At 38.0% G+C, this 16,282-nt stretch overlaps 1 protein-coding gene across 2 annotated transcripts in view; it reads left to right on the top strand.

The window, feature by feature from the left end:
* Positions 1–4,007, top strand: part of TENM2 (teneurin transmembrane protein 2) — an 823,064-nt gene extending 819,057 nt beyond the window's left edge. For both annotated transcript variants that reach the window (XM_070937374.1, XM_070937373.1), the window contains exons 28-29: positions 2,318–2,448; positions 3,246–4,007. In XM_070937374.1, the coding sequence (XP_070793475.1) occupies positions 2,318–2,448; positions 3,246–4,007 (893 nt within the window). The remainder of the gene's footprint in view (positions 1–2,317; positions 2,449–3,245) is intronic.
* Positions 4,008–16,282: the final 12,275 nt, after the last annotated feature.

The raw sequence follows: 16,282 nt of genomic DNA, 5'->3' as shown, positions 1-16,282 counted from the left end.
ACAGGGATCAAATCAAGCCAATAAGAATCAGTATTGGTAGGAAAAGGGTGCCTTTGATCTGCATTGAAACTCACTCAAGGCCAGTGTAGCTATTGCGTAGTCCAGAAAGCCTTTTAGGTATGGGCATTTCCCTACCCAAAAACTGATTAACAGAGTTGGGAGGACCCTTAGTGGTCTTCTACTCCAATGCACTGCTCAAGCAGGAAACTCTATACCATTTCAGACAAATGGTTGTCCAATCTCTTCTTAAAAATCTCCAGTGTTGCAGCACCCACAAATTCTGGAAGCAAGTCGTTTCACTGATTAACTGTCAGAAAATTTCTCCTAAGATCTAGGTTCTCCTTGATTAATTTTCATCCATTGCTTCTTGTTTTCAGGAGCAATAGGTTGCCCCCTAGTTGCAACCCCTTAGATATTGGAAAACTGCTATCATATCACCCCTAGTCCTTCTTTTCATTAAACTAGACATATTCAATTCTTGCAACTGTTCTTTCGTTGTTTTAACCTCCAGTCCCCTAATCCTAGTTAAACAAGTTTAAAATGGACTAATTTTGTTTTACAAGCTCACATCTGAGATCTCACATATTTTCATCCGAAATCTTGCAAGAGTGAATAATTTATTGAAATCATTTCCATTTTAATTATTTATAAATAGATAATACTCTTTTACTTTAATATGAGTACATATGGACACTAATTTCCCAATGCCAGCTGTCGTGCCAAAATGGGGAAGGCTTTCTTAAAATGTAAAATAATGTTTCCTTCCACATGTCGCGTAAATATTCTACTCTGTTGGTATTAATTCGCCACTTAGTGCTAAGTTATTTATGAGTGCCTCCAAAGAAAAGAAATTAACAGCTAGTCAATAAAACCTTTTTCAGAACAGAATGTGGTACATGTCATATATTTTTTAAGAAAAAGAAATATTCCCATTCATGCAGCTAAGTGTAATTTACAAAAACTTTAAATGTTAGGCAAAATGAATTATATTTCAAGAAAGTTAAAACATGTTATTGGAGTTGGGGAAATCTTCAATATCATCCATGATGTCTAGGATATAATCATCTAAGTGAGGATAGATAGATGATGAATTGACAGCATGTCCTGGCATATTTACTCAGTGATAGGTAGGTAGGTAGGTAGGTAGGTAGCAGGGGTAGGTTCTACCTACCTTTACTACCGGTTCACAAGAGGGCCGCGTGCATGCACAGAAGTGTTCCGATGACATCAGGGTCAGTGGGCGGAGCTTCCCGCCAATTTTACTACCGGTTCTATAGAACCGGTCCAAACAGGGGGCAACCCACCACTGGTAAGTAGATAGGTAGGTATCCCAAAAGCCTTTGAATCAAATTCTACCAGCATATAATGAGGCAGTTGCAATAGAAATATTGTGTAAAAACGGCTGGAATGAAAAGGATTTTAAAAAATCTGCCCAACAAATGTTTTAAACCGATGCTTCCCCAAAGAAGAACAAACTGCACTTAACATCCATTTTGACCATCCTGGCTGAAAATTGTGGAAAATATTTCCTATTAGAATAGCTAAACTTTAAAAAAAATGAAAGGTAATACAGGTAGTCTTCGGCTGACAACAGTTCATTTAGTGTCCGTTCGAAGTTACAATGGCACAGAAAAGAATGACTTATGACCATTTTTCACTATTAGAACGGTTGCAGCATCACCAAAGTCACATGGTTAAAATTCAGACACTTGGTAACTGACTCATATTTATGACAAGTGCAATATCCCAGGGTCATGTGATCACCTTTTGCAAACTTCTGACAATCAAAGACAATGGGAAGCCAGATTCATTTAACAACAATCTTCCTAATTTAATAACTGCAGTGATTCACTTAACAACTGTGGCAATAACAGTCATAAAACGGGACAAAACTCAGTTAAAAACATTTCACTCAGCAAAAGAAATGTTGGGCTCAACTGTGGTCGTAAGTCGAGGACTACCTGTACTGTACCATAGATACTAGGGTGCACTAAATATTGTTTTAGATATTTATTGGTGGGGGTAATAGCTATAGCATACTTTTTTCTTTCCTTTATGATGATTTTCTAGTTAAAAAGCATTCTAAGCATTTTACTTGCCAAAACTCAGAAAAGCTTCTCCTATGAATGCTCTTGCTTCTTTGTAGCAATGATGCAATATCTATCATTTGACTTTTTGGAACATTTTTATTATCCAAATTGTCAAGAAAAATGCTTCAGATCCTATCCTGGCTTTAATAAGTAGGCCCGGATTCAATTCTAGTTACTGTGTACCAGCCATCTTCACCTTTCCTAAATGTGCTTATTTTAATTCTCAGATGTGAAAAGCTGGCTAGTGATGTTTGGCTTTCAACTCAGCAACATTATACCTGGTTTCCCAAGAGCAAAAATGTACTTCGTACCACCTTCTTATGAATTATCGGAAGCACAGGCATGTGAACATGGGCAGGTAAGCAGCAACTTCCTGTAACTACATAGCTTTCGTTAGCGTTACATTTTGGGGTTGTAATCTAGGAATGCTTTGCAATTTTCATAGGCATTTTTTAAATTTTGTAGAATTTAAAGACATTTCAAGATACGATAACAAACGCACCAGGAACTGTAGTGGTGCAGTGATTAGAATGCAGTACTGCAGGCTACTTCTGCTGACTGCCTGCTGTCTGAAATTTGGCAGTTCGAATCTCACCAGGCTCAAGGTTGACTCAGCCTTCCTTCCTTCTGAAGTCGGTAAAATGATGACCCAGATTGTTGGGGGCAATATGCTGACTCTGTAAACCGCTTAGAGAGGGCTTGTAAAGCACTGTAAAGTGGTATATAAGTCTAAGTGCTATTGCTATCTTGTATCCATTTCTTAACATCAGGAGAATTAGAAGAATGCACTGATTGTGCCAATGCTTTTTGTTAAAGGTATATTTGAATGCTTTGCTTGGCCGTGTTGTTTTGTAAAGTTAACAATAACAAGCACAGCTGATAAGAGTAAAACTAGTGAAACGCTGATGCATTGGATTGAATCAGCTGGATAGATTTTTTTTGTAACTTTTGTTTAGCATCATATCTTTTCATATTTACATTTGAAATATTACCTTAGCTACTCCCAAATTAATTGCTCCTATAGCATTTCACCTCTTAAGATAGCAGACAATGTTTGTCTCTTTATATCAGTACAGTAAGGAGCAATAACAGTGCTGCAGAATCATCTCTCTATTTATCAATAATGTCTTTTCCATCTTTTTTTTTTTTTTTTAGTTAATTACCGGCGTACAGCAAACCACAGAGAGGCACAACCAAGCCTTCATGGCCCTTGAGGGACAAGTCATATCCAAAAAATTACATGCCAGTCGTAGAGAGAAAGCAGGTCACTGGTTTGCAACCACTACTCCGATTATAGGTAAGGGGATCATGTTTGCTGTGAAGGAAGGCAAGGTAACCACTGGCATTTCAAGCACTGCAACGGAAGACAGCCGAAAAATTGCGTCAGTGCTTAATAATGCTTACTACTTGGACAAAATGCACTATAGCATTGAGGGGAAAGACACCCATTATTTCGTCAAGATTGGCTCCTCTGATGGTGATCTTGTCACCTTGGCCATGACAAGTGGACGCAAAGTATTGGATAGCGGAGTCAATGTTACAGTGTCCCAGCCAACGCTTTTAATCAATGGAAGGACTCGAAGGTTTACCAACGTTGAATTCCAATATTCCACCTTATTGATTAACATACGTTATGGTCTGACCCCAGACACTCTGGATGAAGAAAAGGCTAGAGTTCTGGACCAAGCTCGGCAGCGGGCTTTGGGGTCAGCCTGGGCCAAAGAGCAACAGAAGGCACGGGATGGCAAAGAGGGGAGCCGCCTGTGGACTGAAGGAGAGAAGCAGCAGCTTTTGAGCACAGGGAGAGTCCAAGGGTATGAAGGATACTATGTGCTCCCAGTAGAGCAGTATCCAGAGCTGGCAGACAGTAGCAGCAACATCCAGTTCTTAAGACAGAATGAAATGGGAAAGAGGTAACCAATTAATCTGCTGTCATCCTTGCCTGGATGAATCAGTAGTTACAACTGTTATCTCCTCTCCTAAGGAGATGAAGACCATCGGGGGCATTCGGCTGAGCTGCTTTGGGATAAGGAGTGGCAAGAGAGCTCACATTTTTTGAGTCAAATGCTGCTGTTCAAGGGATTAAGAACTACATCCTGAAGTGGACTAAAGCCAGACTGAACACTTTTAAGTCACTTAAGTTCAAAAGTACCCCATAAATATTACCCACTTGTTGTGGGTCTAAAGAAAAATAATAATAATAATTTCACAACAAAAAAAAAAAAAGATTGAAAAAGAAGGCCTCATCTTATATTACCTCACTCCATTCACATGTGAGCAAATGTTCAAGAAATCCAAGAGGGCCACCCACCATCCACTAAGTCAGCTGATGAGAAACATTCTTCAGGCTGCTTGTTTGATAAAACATTCTCAAGGTTTTTCATTTAAAAGCAAAATACAGGTGCATTTAATACATGACTTCTGGGGTGATTTGTGTGTAGCAACTGGAAGAAAGGAGAACAGGAGCAACAGAGCACTGGAAATAGGAACAGAAATATATTAAGGAATATAAATCTGAACTTGCACTCTGACCCTGCTTTTGTCTGGCCTAAGATTAACTTATTCAAAGAGGGCAGAGTGTAAAGTTCAATTTGAAATTGTGGCTATAAATCACTACTGATAAATTTCATACTCTGTTTGTCTTTGAAGATTCCATTGTGGACAGTAACACAGTTGCAGGGTGTAGTCTGTTTAGATTCAGTAGTTTGTTGGTCAGTTCTGGTAGAGCTGTGGGCATTGTGTTAACACTGTTGCAAATGGGCACCAATTCAGATCACCCTGTACATACATCAGCCAGAAGGCACAATCACTGTTTCAGATTTTAAAAAGAAAAAAAATATTAGTGTGTTTGTTTGGTCAAGAAACTGAGACAATCACATTATGGTCACTAAGAAAAAGGAAAAAAAAATAAAAATAAAAAATGAGTCTAATAAGAACTTTGGTACAAAACTTTTTTGTATTATACATGTATGAATTGTTCATTGAGTTTTTATATTAATTTTAATTTGCTGCTAAGCAAAGAATAGAGACAGGCAAAGATAATTTATGGCAAAGTGTTTAAATTGTTTATACATAAATAAAGTCTCTAAAACCCCTGTAAATTTAATGTCTTCTGTTTTAGAAGCAAATGAGAAGCATAATAGAAAAAAAAAATCTGTAATATACTGAGAATTACATTAAAATGCTGAACGTTGCATAGGTGCAATAGAGAACAATGCATGGCAGCTATAGGGAAAATTGGGAGCATACGTTATTTTAATTCAAAATAATTGTTTCATTTAATTAAAATGATTTTCCACCATACATGTCTGTGTACACACACACACACACACACACACACAAAACACACACACATTAAGGTCATTAGTTTCAACTCTTTAGTCAGTGCAAGAATTCAAATTAAAGCATCCCCAGCAGATTACTATCTGATCTCTATCTGATGCAGTCTATGAAAGAAAGCCCAACTCACTTCTAAATAATTGCTTTGACTATAGAACTACTAAGTTCTACAGAATGTCGATGTACAATCTGCTTTTCTATAACATAGAACAATTATTCCATTTCTGACATCCTGCAATTATAGACAACAAGTCTTGATTTTCTTCTGCATGGCATCTTTTCAGGTTCTTGAAGAGTGCTATATCACCCCATAAACATTCCCAGTTCCTTCCACATCTCTTGGTTGCTACTACACTGATTATCCCCATCACCTTCTCTGAACCTGGTGCAACCCCTCTGAATTATAGTTAAAAGTGTGGTTCCTAGAACAGATAGGATAATTAAGATGGTGTCTGACTAATGTAGAATTAAATTCAAGTATTATTCATGATTTAAAAACTAATTCTTAAAATTGTGCTTTAATGAACACATTTCTTTTCCCCATACAATAGAAACAAAAACAATGAACTCTTTAACTCACAGATGAATGCTGACGAATTACTTCCTATAAAGAAGCATGCAAGCAAACTGGAAATGATGCTGCTTAGAGCCTTTTAAATTGACTTCAAATTTCAGTTCTATTATGCTAAAATATGGGATTTCAGAATGTACCTACCCAAATACTAAGCAACCATTCCATTGCCTTGATTTCATTTCCTTTAAAGGCAGAATCATTGCAAGCACAGAGTGTCAAGCCATCTGTCAAATACTGTTACTCACTGGAACCCAAATGGGGGAGATAAGTAAAACTATATAAAAACTGAAAACGATTACAATGCCATTTCTGCTTACAGATAGTCCTTGACTTACAACCATTCATTCAGTGACTGTTCAAAATTATGATAGTGCTGAATGAATGGTGGTTCTGACTCAGAGTTACAGCAGATCCAGCAACCCCATGGTCATGTGATCTTGATCTGGGCACCGGTCAATCTATTTGCAGTTACAGCTGCTAAGCACCCTGCATATGATTGCTATTTGCAACCTTCCCTTCTGACTTCACTGGCTGGCAAGGAAGGTCAGAGGTCATTGGGATAAATCTCTTCCACCTACTCACTCTTTCCCTCTGTGCTTACATCTTGCTGGCCATTCACACATCCTCCTGCACACTCACCAACTTATGCCATAGCCCAGCATACCCTCTCCAATCCACATGGCACCTCTTGCACATTGTCTTGCATTGCCACACCCCCGCCTTGACCCACATAGCACCTCTTGTGCATCTCCCCCCCACATGACTTCCTAACCCAGGTGGCATCTCTCATGCACCCCTATGCGCCACATGAATCCTCCCCAATCTATGTGGCACCTCTTGCACATCCCCTAACCCAACCTGTGTGATGCCTCTGGTGCACTGCCTTGCACCAGTGTGAACACGCCCAACCTACGTGGTACCTCTTTCACACAGTCATGCAATGCTGCACTCTCCCAGACCTGCACAGCACCACTGCACATCCTTTCTGTCCCACAAAGCACTTCTCATTGCTGTGCACCCCTGCACATCCACATCAAACCACAAAGACCTCTGTGTAACAGATCCCCTTTCTGACTTACAGGGTGCCTCTCACACATTGCTGAACACCCCCATTTCTCATCCCCAATCCCTCCACACCCCGCATACCCTCTCCTTCTCCCACCTCGCAGCAGCCACTTACCTGCCTGCCTGCCTGGAACTTGCAACTTCCTGCCATTTTCCCACTGATTTTGGTAATGGGAAGCTAAGCAGAAATTTTCCTTGCCCAACCTCCATTGGATTCAGTTAACAACAACTGAGACTGCAAGGGTTGCTGTTGCTAAGTGATAGAATTGTACATTACGACTGCACAATTCAATTAGCAATGGAAAATTCAAACCCTTGTGGTTGTAAATCAAGGACCTGAAGTTCATTGCTGAAAGCAGCAATGAATGGGAGACTTCTGTGCTTGCCACTGGCATACCAATATGAACCAAACAAATAACAGTACTCCTCGACTTGCAACAGTTCGTTTAGTGACCATTTGAAGTTACAATGGCAGTGAAAAAAGTGAGTTATGACTGTTTTTCCACACTTCTGACCATTGCAGCATCCCCATCATCATGTGATCAAAATTCAGACATTTGGCAACTGACTCATATTTATGGTGGTTGCAGTGTCCCGAGGTCATGTGATCACCTTTTGCGACCTTCTGACAACAAAGTCAGCAGGGAAGCCAGATTCACTTAACAGCTGGGTTACTACTTTAACAAATGCAGTGATTCACTTAACAACTGTGGCAAGAAATATTGTCGATGGGGCAAAACTAAAAAAATAAAGTGAGATAACTCTCACTTAACAACAGAAATGTTGGACTCAATTGTGGACTTAAGTCGAGGACAACTTGGTAATAGTGCTTGCTTCCTGCAGAACAGCAATGTTGCTATCAGATTGGAGCAGAGTACCACAAGTCAATGAAACACACACACTGGAGCAGGATGGGTGTATTCACTTCACTGCCTCAAAATTGCTTATGAATTGTTCTCAGCAGGATCACACTTCATGCTGATGTTTAGTTCAGGTGCCACCAATAACTTGTGCGCTGTATAAGTAAGAATAAAGGAGACAGCTGGTTGCGAAGCTCTTCAGAAAAAGAGTTGTGAAAATAGCATGAACATTTTATTTCACAAATAAGTAGCACACTAATAACAAAAAAGAGAACCAGTATTTCTCAGTTTTCTTGCTTTAAATAAACATTTATCCAGAAATTTTTTTTCATGCAGGCTCAATTACTACCTTTACAGTCTGTCTATTATGCACTATTTCATGCTTTGGAATGGAGTAATTTAGTAAGTTTTACTGGGAGGTTTTTTGTGTCATACACAGTGGTGGGTTGCCCCCGGTTCAGATCAGTTCTATAAAACCGGTAGTAAAACCAGCGGGAGGCTCCACCCACTAATCCCAACGTCATCAGGAAGCTTCGGCATGCGCCGAAGCACACGCACATGGCCCCATTGCAAACCGGTAGTAAAGGTAAGTAGAACCCACCCCTGATCATACAAAATAATGTTGAGTTGAGAAGGGAACTGATGTGAAGCCTATATTGTATAATAATTTTTCCCCCATTGCAAGCAAAGCATCATAAATCCTGGTCAACCTATCTACTTAAGATAGTCAATATTATCAAACATCACATTTGAACACAGAAGAAGGCAGAGAAAAGCACAGCGTAGAGCTATCCTAAATTCCATTAACATTAACACCAAAATAGAGTCCTTCAAGCCAAGTTTATTCTCGTTTACTTGACAATAAAATGAAAATGGTTTAACCATTGCCTACGTCAAACCATTAATCTCAAATGTGTAGGGAAATGGGCTTTAAATGCAGGTGTCTCTAATAAAAGCAATAGGCAACATTTAGTGGGAAAGTACACTTCGTTAAAAGAATGAAACAAAAACCAAATATCTAAATGTCCATAGAAAACCAATGTTTTGTGTGTATCCATGTCTCGGGGGGCGGGGGGAGAGGAGTGGAGAGGTAGCCTAACATGCAAAAAATGTTGTATCTGATACAGATGTATTGAAAAAAAAGTAGTTGTGCCACTTGGGAGATAATACCAATGCTTGCTGATAGGTTTGATGTTGTCCTTTAAAATCATGAATCAGTCCGAATAGCATGATGTACTTCGTGATTCTGGAATGCTAGAAAATTACCGGTGTTCTTAACAGCAGGTTTTTGACATCAGAGTATAGTATGCCCCTCTATATTCACTACAGGTTTGTTTTGTGTTAGTATATATTACACAAACATTGCATGAAGGTTCAGAAACAGAACAGAAGTTATCAAAACACACGATCATTATTCCTCTTAAGCTTTGTCCAAATGAGGTCACTGAAATCAATGAATCCCATTTCAGATAAAAAACAAGGTCATTTGGTAAGTGACTTTGGCCAGTCACTCTCCTTCAACCCAGGAAGGCAAATCTATTTTGAAAAATATTACCAAGAAAACTGCAGGGACTTATTCAGGCAATCGCCAAGAATCAAAATGAAGAAAAGTACACACAGAGAGAAATACAAATGCTTTTCAGTTTGCTGTTGAAATATTTTTTGAGTTTATAATTATTACTAGATAGTTAATTTAGACATGCTAATACAAACGCTAAATTAGGTGTTGCCAGTAGTTCTTTTGCATTTCTAATTAATTTGATGTTCGTACTCTACAGCTAGAGATAGAAAAAGAAATGTCAGTATTTAACCATGAAACCACAGGGTGGCAGTCTTGTCAAAATCTTCAGAGGGAAAGCACAACAACATCTGAATCTAGAATAGGGATCATTTTTCATTCATGGGATGTCAAAGAAATATTCATATATTTAAAAATTGTAGAGTTGAGTAAAATAATGAGACAAAGCTATTTAAAAAAAGGCTTAATCCATAAAAATTTTTGCACTCTTTTCCTTCTTCTGGTCTTTTAAAGAAAAAAAAATACAGAATCTATATATTACTCTACTCTCTCTTAAAGAGTTCAGCAAATTAAGCACACTATCTAACCTATTTACAAATATAGCAGAATGAATGTCCTTGAATTAGATTGTAGGAAGTTAGCACTCACCCCTCTCCTAGAATGAAATATTTTAGGGAATATTAAAAAGGCAGAATATTATATTTCCCTGGATGAGAAATGGAGAAACATGTTTTAAAGACAAAGCAGCTTCCTGCCTCCCCCCACCTTTGTCAATGGGCCAGAGGCAGAAACCCAATCCCCCTCCCCATCTAGCAACAGAAACTCACCACATGGCACCTAGCCAGCAAGGCTAGCTAAGACACCCACCCCCTGGGAGTCTGACAACGAATCAGAATAAAACCCAGGAACTTTCAGCATCTCTCTCCTTTTCTGTTCAGGAACTCAAACCATGTGATCCTGTCCACCATTAAACCATCTTTCCAAGCAGCCTCCATGTTTCCAGTGTCTTTTTCCCCACTTGGAGCCAAACCCAGAAGGATATTTCTTCCAACAAAATAAACTGATAATTTGTGAAATATATTACTAGTTGATCCACTCCAAGAATATATAAGTGATTTTAAACAATTTCTCAAAAATTATATTCACTTTGATCTCCAATTACAGATATTTGTTACATTTAGTAGTCCATTCATTTCCACCAAAGTATATATAAGAAGCACCTTATAGTACCTTACAGGACTGAAGTATTGATTTTAAAATTAACTATAATAGATAACAGCTGTAACATGCACTACAATGCATCAAAACTCTCGGAGTTGCTTGATATTATGCAGTACAATTTGTGATGATGATGATGATGATGAACCTGCATATAGCTTCACATTCTAAGACTTGCGAAAACTTAATAATTCAAGGGCTAATCAAGACCTAAAATTATTAATGTAACGCCTAAAAATATAGGCAGTTCCAAGCAAGCCTTCTGGATGCATTTGTGTGTGAGAGAGTGGGGAGGGGGAGAGATTGGTAAAATTAGAGTAAATTCAAAATATTTCATGTTTAGCCAGATGTTTAGACTTGATAGGGCATTTTTTATTGCCCTATCAAATCCTTCCCAAGGACCTGGGGTAGGCAGATCTCTAGGCAGATGTTGTTCGATGGTTTTAAAGGCATTGTTGCAGTATTTTATCTGTTCTAAGAAATTATTATTATTTCTTTAATTATTTAAATTTGTTAGTCATCCAAAATGCTTCAAAGATTCTTCCCTTCATGAAATTTGTGCATTTTGTAATGGCAGTTGTGAAATAGTTATCACTTCTAACTCAGGGTGGGGTGTTTTTTTGTTTTTTTTTTGGCCTCTTCATTGTAATTTTTTTAAAGGAGTGCCATGGTGGTCTAGTGGTGAAGACACTCATGTCCTAGTCAGAAGGTTGAGAGTTCAATCCTAGTGAGCAACAGTTTCTCTTCTAGGGCGCAAAGAAAAAATATCTGCTGTGAACTCCACATGGCATCAGGAAGGGCATCCGGCCAGTAAACATTCAGCTCCATCCAGTTGCCCCAAGTCTACCCTGAACTATTACAGAATCGTAAAAAGGGGGTATTTTTATTGTAATATTTTAAAGAATATATTTGTGCCCTAAAGTTCCATCATTGCCAAATTAATATGCTAGTCTGTTACTTAGTGATCACTGAACAATTCAGGAACGATCTGGAGAACTTTCTCAGCCTTATGTCATTTTCTTAGGTTATAAATTAGCTATTAAGCAATATGTGAAATAAAATGTGGAGAGAGGATTAGGACTTCGGATTGATTGTAATTTTTTTCTTCAAGACTTATCAGCAAATGAAGTATTTGTTATTGGATTTGAGATCAACAATGGTGAAAACTTATCTTGCTTAGTATACAATTTAGTATTATTTCAGACTATCTGCTACAAATCATAGCTTTAAGGAAAACAAAAAGTTATTTAGTGAGGGAAGCCTACATCACATACTAAATTTCACATTGATTATGTTTTAGTATTCAACTGCATCAATAGATGTAAATAAATGTGAGCAATTACTCCATGCTAACTGGAGCATGGGGCATCATATAGTTTTGTCTCTCAGTTTGCTTGAATTGGGCAAGTAGGTGAGCACAAATTTGGTTTGTCATACTTATCTAAACAGTTGAAATTTTACTTACAGTGAAGTTTCATTAAAAAGATCTCCAAGCTGAACAAAACAAAGAGAATTCCAGGCACTATCAACATTGGAATGCTTTTGGAAAAGAAACACATTTATGCCATGTGTTTTATGTTGCAAAGAAGTTTTCTGAAGATCACTTAATTAGAGTACCACAGCTATGATAGTCTGCTAAAAGGCTTCACCTCGTATGCTTTCTAATCCTACACTCTGTATCAACCCTACTCTGGTATGGGAGAAAGTGGGAGATCTCACAGCCTGTGATACTTTTCTGGTAATTAAAAGGTCAAAAATCAAACTAAGTTCAATAATTCTACCAATTGGTATAAAGGGCTGATAGCTAAATGATTCACTTTTTTTCTTTTTGTAGGTAAATAAATCAATTTCATAAGACATGTACAAAATCAAACATTATTAAATGAAGAAAAGAAAATATTTTTTCCAAGAAAATTGGTTACAAGATTTCCCAGATCCCAGTCAGTTATTAATAGCAATAGCACTTAGAGTTATATACTGCTTTACAGTGCTTTACAGCCCTCTCTAAGCGGTTTACAGAATCAGCATATTGTCCCCAACAGTTTGGGTCCTCATTTTACCCAACTTGAAAGGATGGAAGGCTGAGTCAACCTTGAGCCTTGTGAGATTTGAACTGCCAAATTGCAGTCAGCTGGCAGTCAGAAGAAGTAGCGTGCAGTACTGCACTCTAATTAATAAGTTAAAAAGAAGAAAATCCAAGATATAATGATCTGGACAGACCACAAATGTCACCTGATCTGCAACAAATGCAGAGTTCTCTCACAATCTCTAGATGGATACTGGAGAGAGTTATAATTATTATTATGGCTTGTTGCACAGTCAGACTAGATTTGGCATTTTTATCCACCTATCAAGTCTTTCCTAAGGACCTGGGATAGATAGATGTTGATGTTGATGGTGTTAGAGGCATCTAATACCATCAAACTAAGCTGTTCTGAGTAAAGCTGCCTTTTGCAATTAACAGATGGTGAATTTGTCAATGTTGATGGTGTTCAAATGCTGCTCCAGTTGTTTTGGGATTGCATCCAAGATAACTGTTACTTTGGCACTATCTTTGCTTTCTTTTGTCACAGTCACTCTGTTTCTATTGGCAGATCTTTGTTAGTTATCTAAGACAGCGGTCCCCAACTTTTGCAGCTTGGCAGTGCAGTGGCGGGGGAAGGGGAACTGAGCTGCACTAGCAGTGGCCCGCCACATGTAAGTTGAGCTGCACACGCATGTGCATGCTAGCCCAGCACTCACGTGTCCTGGTTCTGAATAGGCTATGGTCCCATAGTGGGCCATGGCCTAGGGTTGGGGACCCCTGATCTAAGGTGCTTTTTTCTTTTCCAGTTCTTTCTCTTCTACTCTGGTGTCTGGAGGCACTGCCATGTCCACTACCCTGACTTTTTTGTCTTTCTTATTGACTTAAAGCAGGGGTGTCAAACTCAAGGCCCGTGGCAAATCCGGCCTGTGGGGTGGTTCGATCTGGCCCATGGGGCCACCCTGGAAATAGTGAAGGACTGGTCCACAGTGCCTCTGTCAGTGAAAACAGAGCTCGGGAGGGCCACGCGCAGTGGCTCTTTTCATTGGCAGAGGGCTGCAGGAGGTTGTCACAGCTGAAAACATAGCGCACACCCCCAGCGCCATTTTCACTGGCAGATTGCTTGCAAAACAAACTACTAGCAAAAGTGGATCTCTCCCCTCCTGGGCCATCACAGGTGCCCCTGATATGAGTGAAATCAATCTGGCCGCACCCACCATGGCCATGCCCCCCGAGGTCAAACACAACCCTGATGCAGCCCTCAATGAAATGGAGTTTGACATCCCTGACCTAAAGCATCTTTACTACATGGGGATGTGAACTGACTATCTAGTATGCTAGGCTGGAAGCAGTTTATATTCATAAGAAAATAAGAGCCGTAGTGGCACAGTGGTTAGAATGCAGTACTGCAAGTCAACAAACAATAGGTTATCTTTCTTTCATGCAAACCATATTTCTTTTATCATTTTTTGACATACAATTATCTTATCTGTGTAATATGCATTTTCTATAGTCAATGGATTGGAGAAGATAGTGCACTGTATTACAAGTTAAAACTATTTTAAAATATGTGTCTGTAATCAGTACTTATAAGGAACGAAATATTTGTTTTAGCCATTCAATTGCAATTTCTTTATTAGCCACTAGCATCAATAGAACACAATATAGGTAGCTGAGAGTTGAACTATGGAATCCTTAGTGGTCTCTGAGCTTGGTTGTTTGCTTGCAAACATGCTGAAGATGTTATCTTGTCAGGTTATGAAATGCCTGCAAGCAAACAACCAAGCTCAGAGACCATCAAGGACTTCTTGGCTATAATACATTATTTATGGAAGGAAAATATTTTATTTAATCTTTTCTCTGTTGGTCAATCTGGAAAGCTAGATAAGAACAGCAAACCAGCTTGGAAGAAAACAACAGCAAACCACTTCTGTAGTGCTGCCAAGAAGATTGCACCGAAGTCAAGGTTGACTTGAAGACATCTTTATATTTGATCTAATTTAAAAATCTGTAGGAAGAGATAGTAATCCAGAAATGATAAAGAACTCCTCCTCTAACGTTGTTTGGTTTCCATGGTTCCTGAGCTTCCTCCTTCAGCTTCCAGACAGACAAGTCCCCAAAGCATTTCCACATATTAATTAAATTGTCTGAAAATTACATAGAGTTGTGGGGGATATATATGTATATGTGCAGTATAACAAGTAAATTGAAGAAAATCTGCACTTTTACAGAAGTGCTTTTTTACTCTAGACTTTTTTGGATTCAAGATTCAAAAAAAAAAAAAAAGATTATGGTTTTTAGTAAAATTTAAACCATCCAGCTAGGCTTACGTATGTGGCTTACTCACTCACACATACACAAATAGAGGATATGAGATACTGACAGATAAACTGTCACTGCTGTACATGGATATTTAATGCAGTACCCATGTTCTCCTAATTAAAAATATTGAGAAAGTGTCCTAAAATGTAAAAAAGAAACCCAACTGACAAAAATTTCTAAGCCAATAGAATGAACCTGCAAAACAGTACAAATAAGGCAAATCAAAGATCATTTCAGTAAAATACAATACCACATTCCTACAAAGAGATTTTTAAAGAAACTATTAAATACTACCAATTCCAAGATAGAGAAAGATAGAACGGTATCTAAGATGGTAAAATCCAAAGTAAGATATGTTTGTTGTTACAGTGAGAAAACAAAAGAAAATCTGACTGTGACAATTTACAAGATTATAAATCATTGCATATGTAATTAAACAAAACATGATTCAATCTATTTTTTTTCTCAGAAGTTTTTATTTCATTTTTAAGAAGCGTTTTGTCTAATGTTAATTGTCAGAATAATTTTATTTATTTATTAGTCAAATGTATATGGCCACCCATATAATAGAATGTGACTCTTATCGTAATAATTATCATCTTAGAACTAACTTGAAAGGGGAGATTATTGAAAACAATCTACATTTATTCATCTTCCAGTATACAAAGGCCTAACTGGAATATGAACCATACACACAAACATAAATTTAAATTACCAAGGCAATTGACGTGCACAGACTAAGTATCAACATTTCCCCTCAACCAGTTCCAAAATATTTCTTTCAGCTCTAATCAGAGTGGTTAAAGCAGCTTTAATATGGCATTTCGATAAAAATATTTTAAAAAGGAAAAAAGAGAATAAAATTACATACTATAAGATGCCAATAAGTATCAGACTCATGAACTTTCCCATCTGGTCCTTCATCCAATAATACAGTGATCAGATTAAAAAGTTTTGCTTCTACCCTGCAAGTAACTGCTTTTCTGTTATATCTGAACTTGGACAAAACCAGTTTGATCTATGGTTTAGAGAAATCCATTCAGACAACCATTTATTATTTTAGTTGGCACTCTGATTCAGTGCACTTGCACAGATTTGGCTTCAATTCATCATCTTATTGTAGTCATTCAATAGCATCATATGAGTATCCTCAGTTTTCAGCTCCATCCATTAGAAATCCCATCTAATCAGTAATATTCCATTTTAAAAATATCAAGACTCTCCTTATTTCACTTTGTTTCTATCAGTGTTACATAGCCGATCTTGACTGAT

This window comes from Pituophis catenifer, unplaced genomic scaffold (genome assembly GCF_029215685.1).
Source record: "Pituophis catenifer annectens isolate HBS135680 unplaced genomic scaffold, rPitCat1.0.hap2 SCAF_2, whole genome shotgun sequence".
NCBI lineage: Eukaryota > Metazoa > Chordata > Lepidosauria > Squamata > Colubridae > Pituophis > Pituophis catenifer.
Note: the sequence above shows the minus strand (reverse complement) of the source record. Positions and strands in the feature narration are given on the sequence as shown.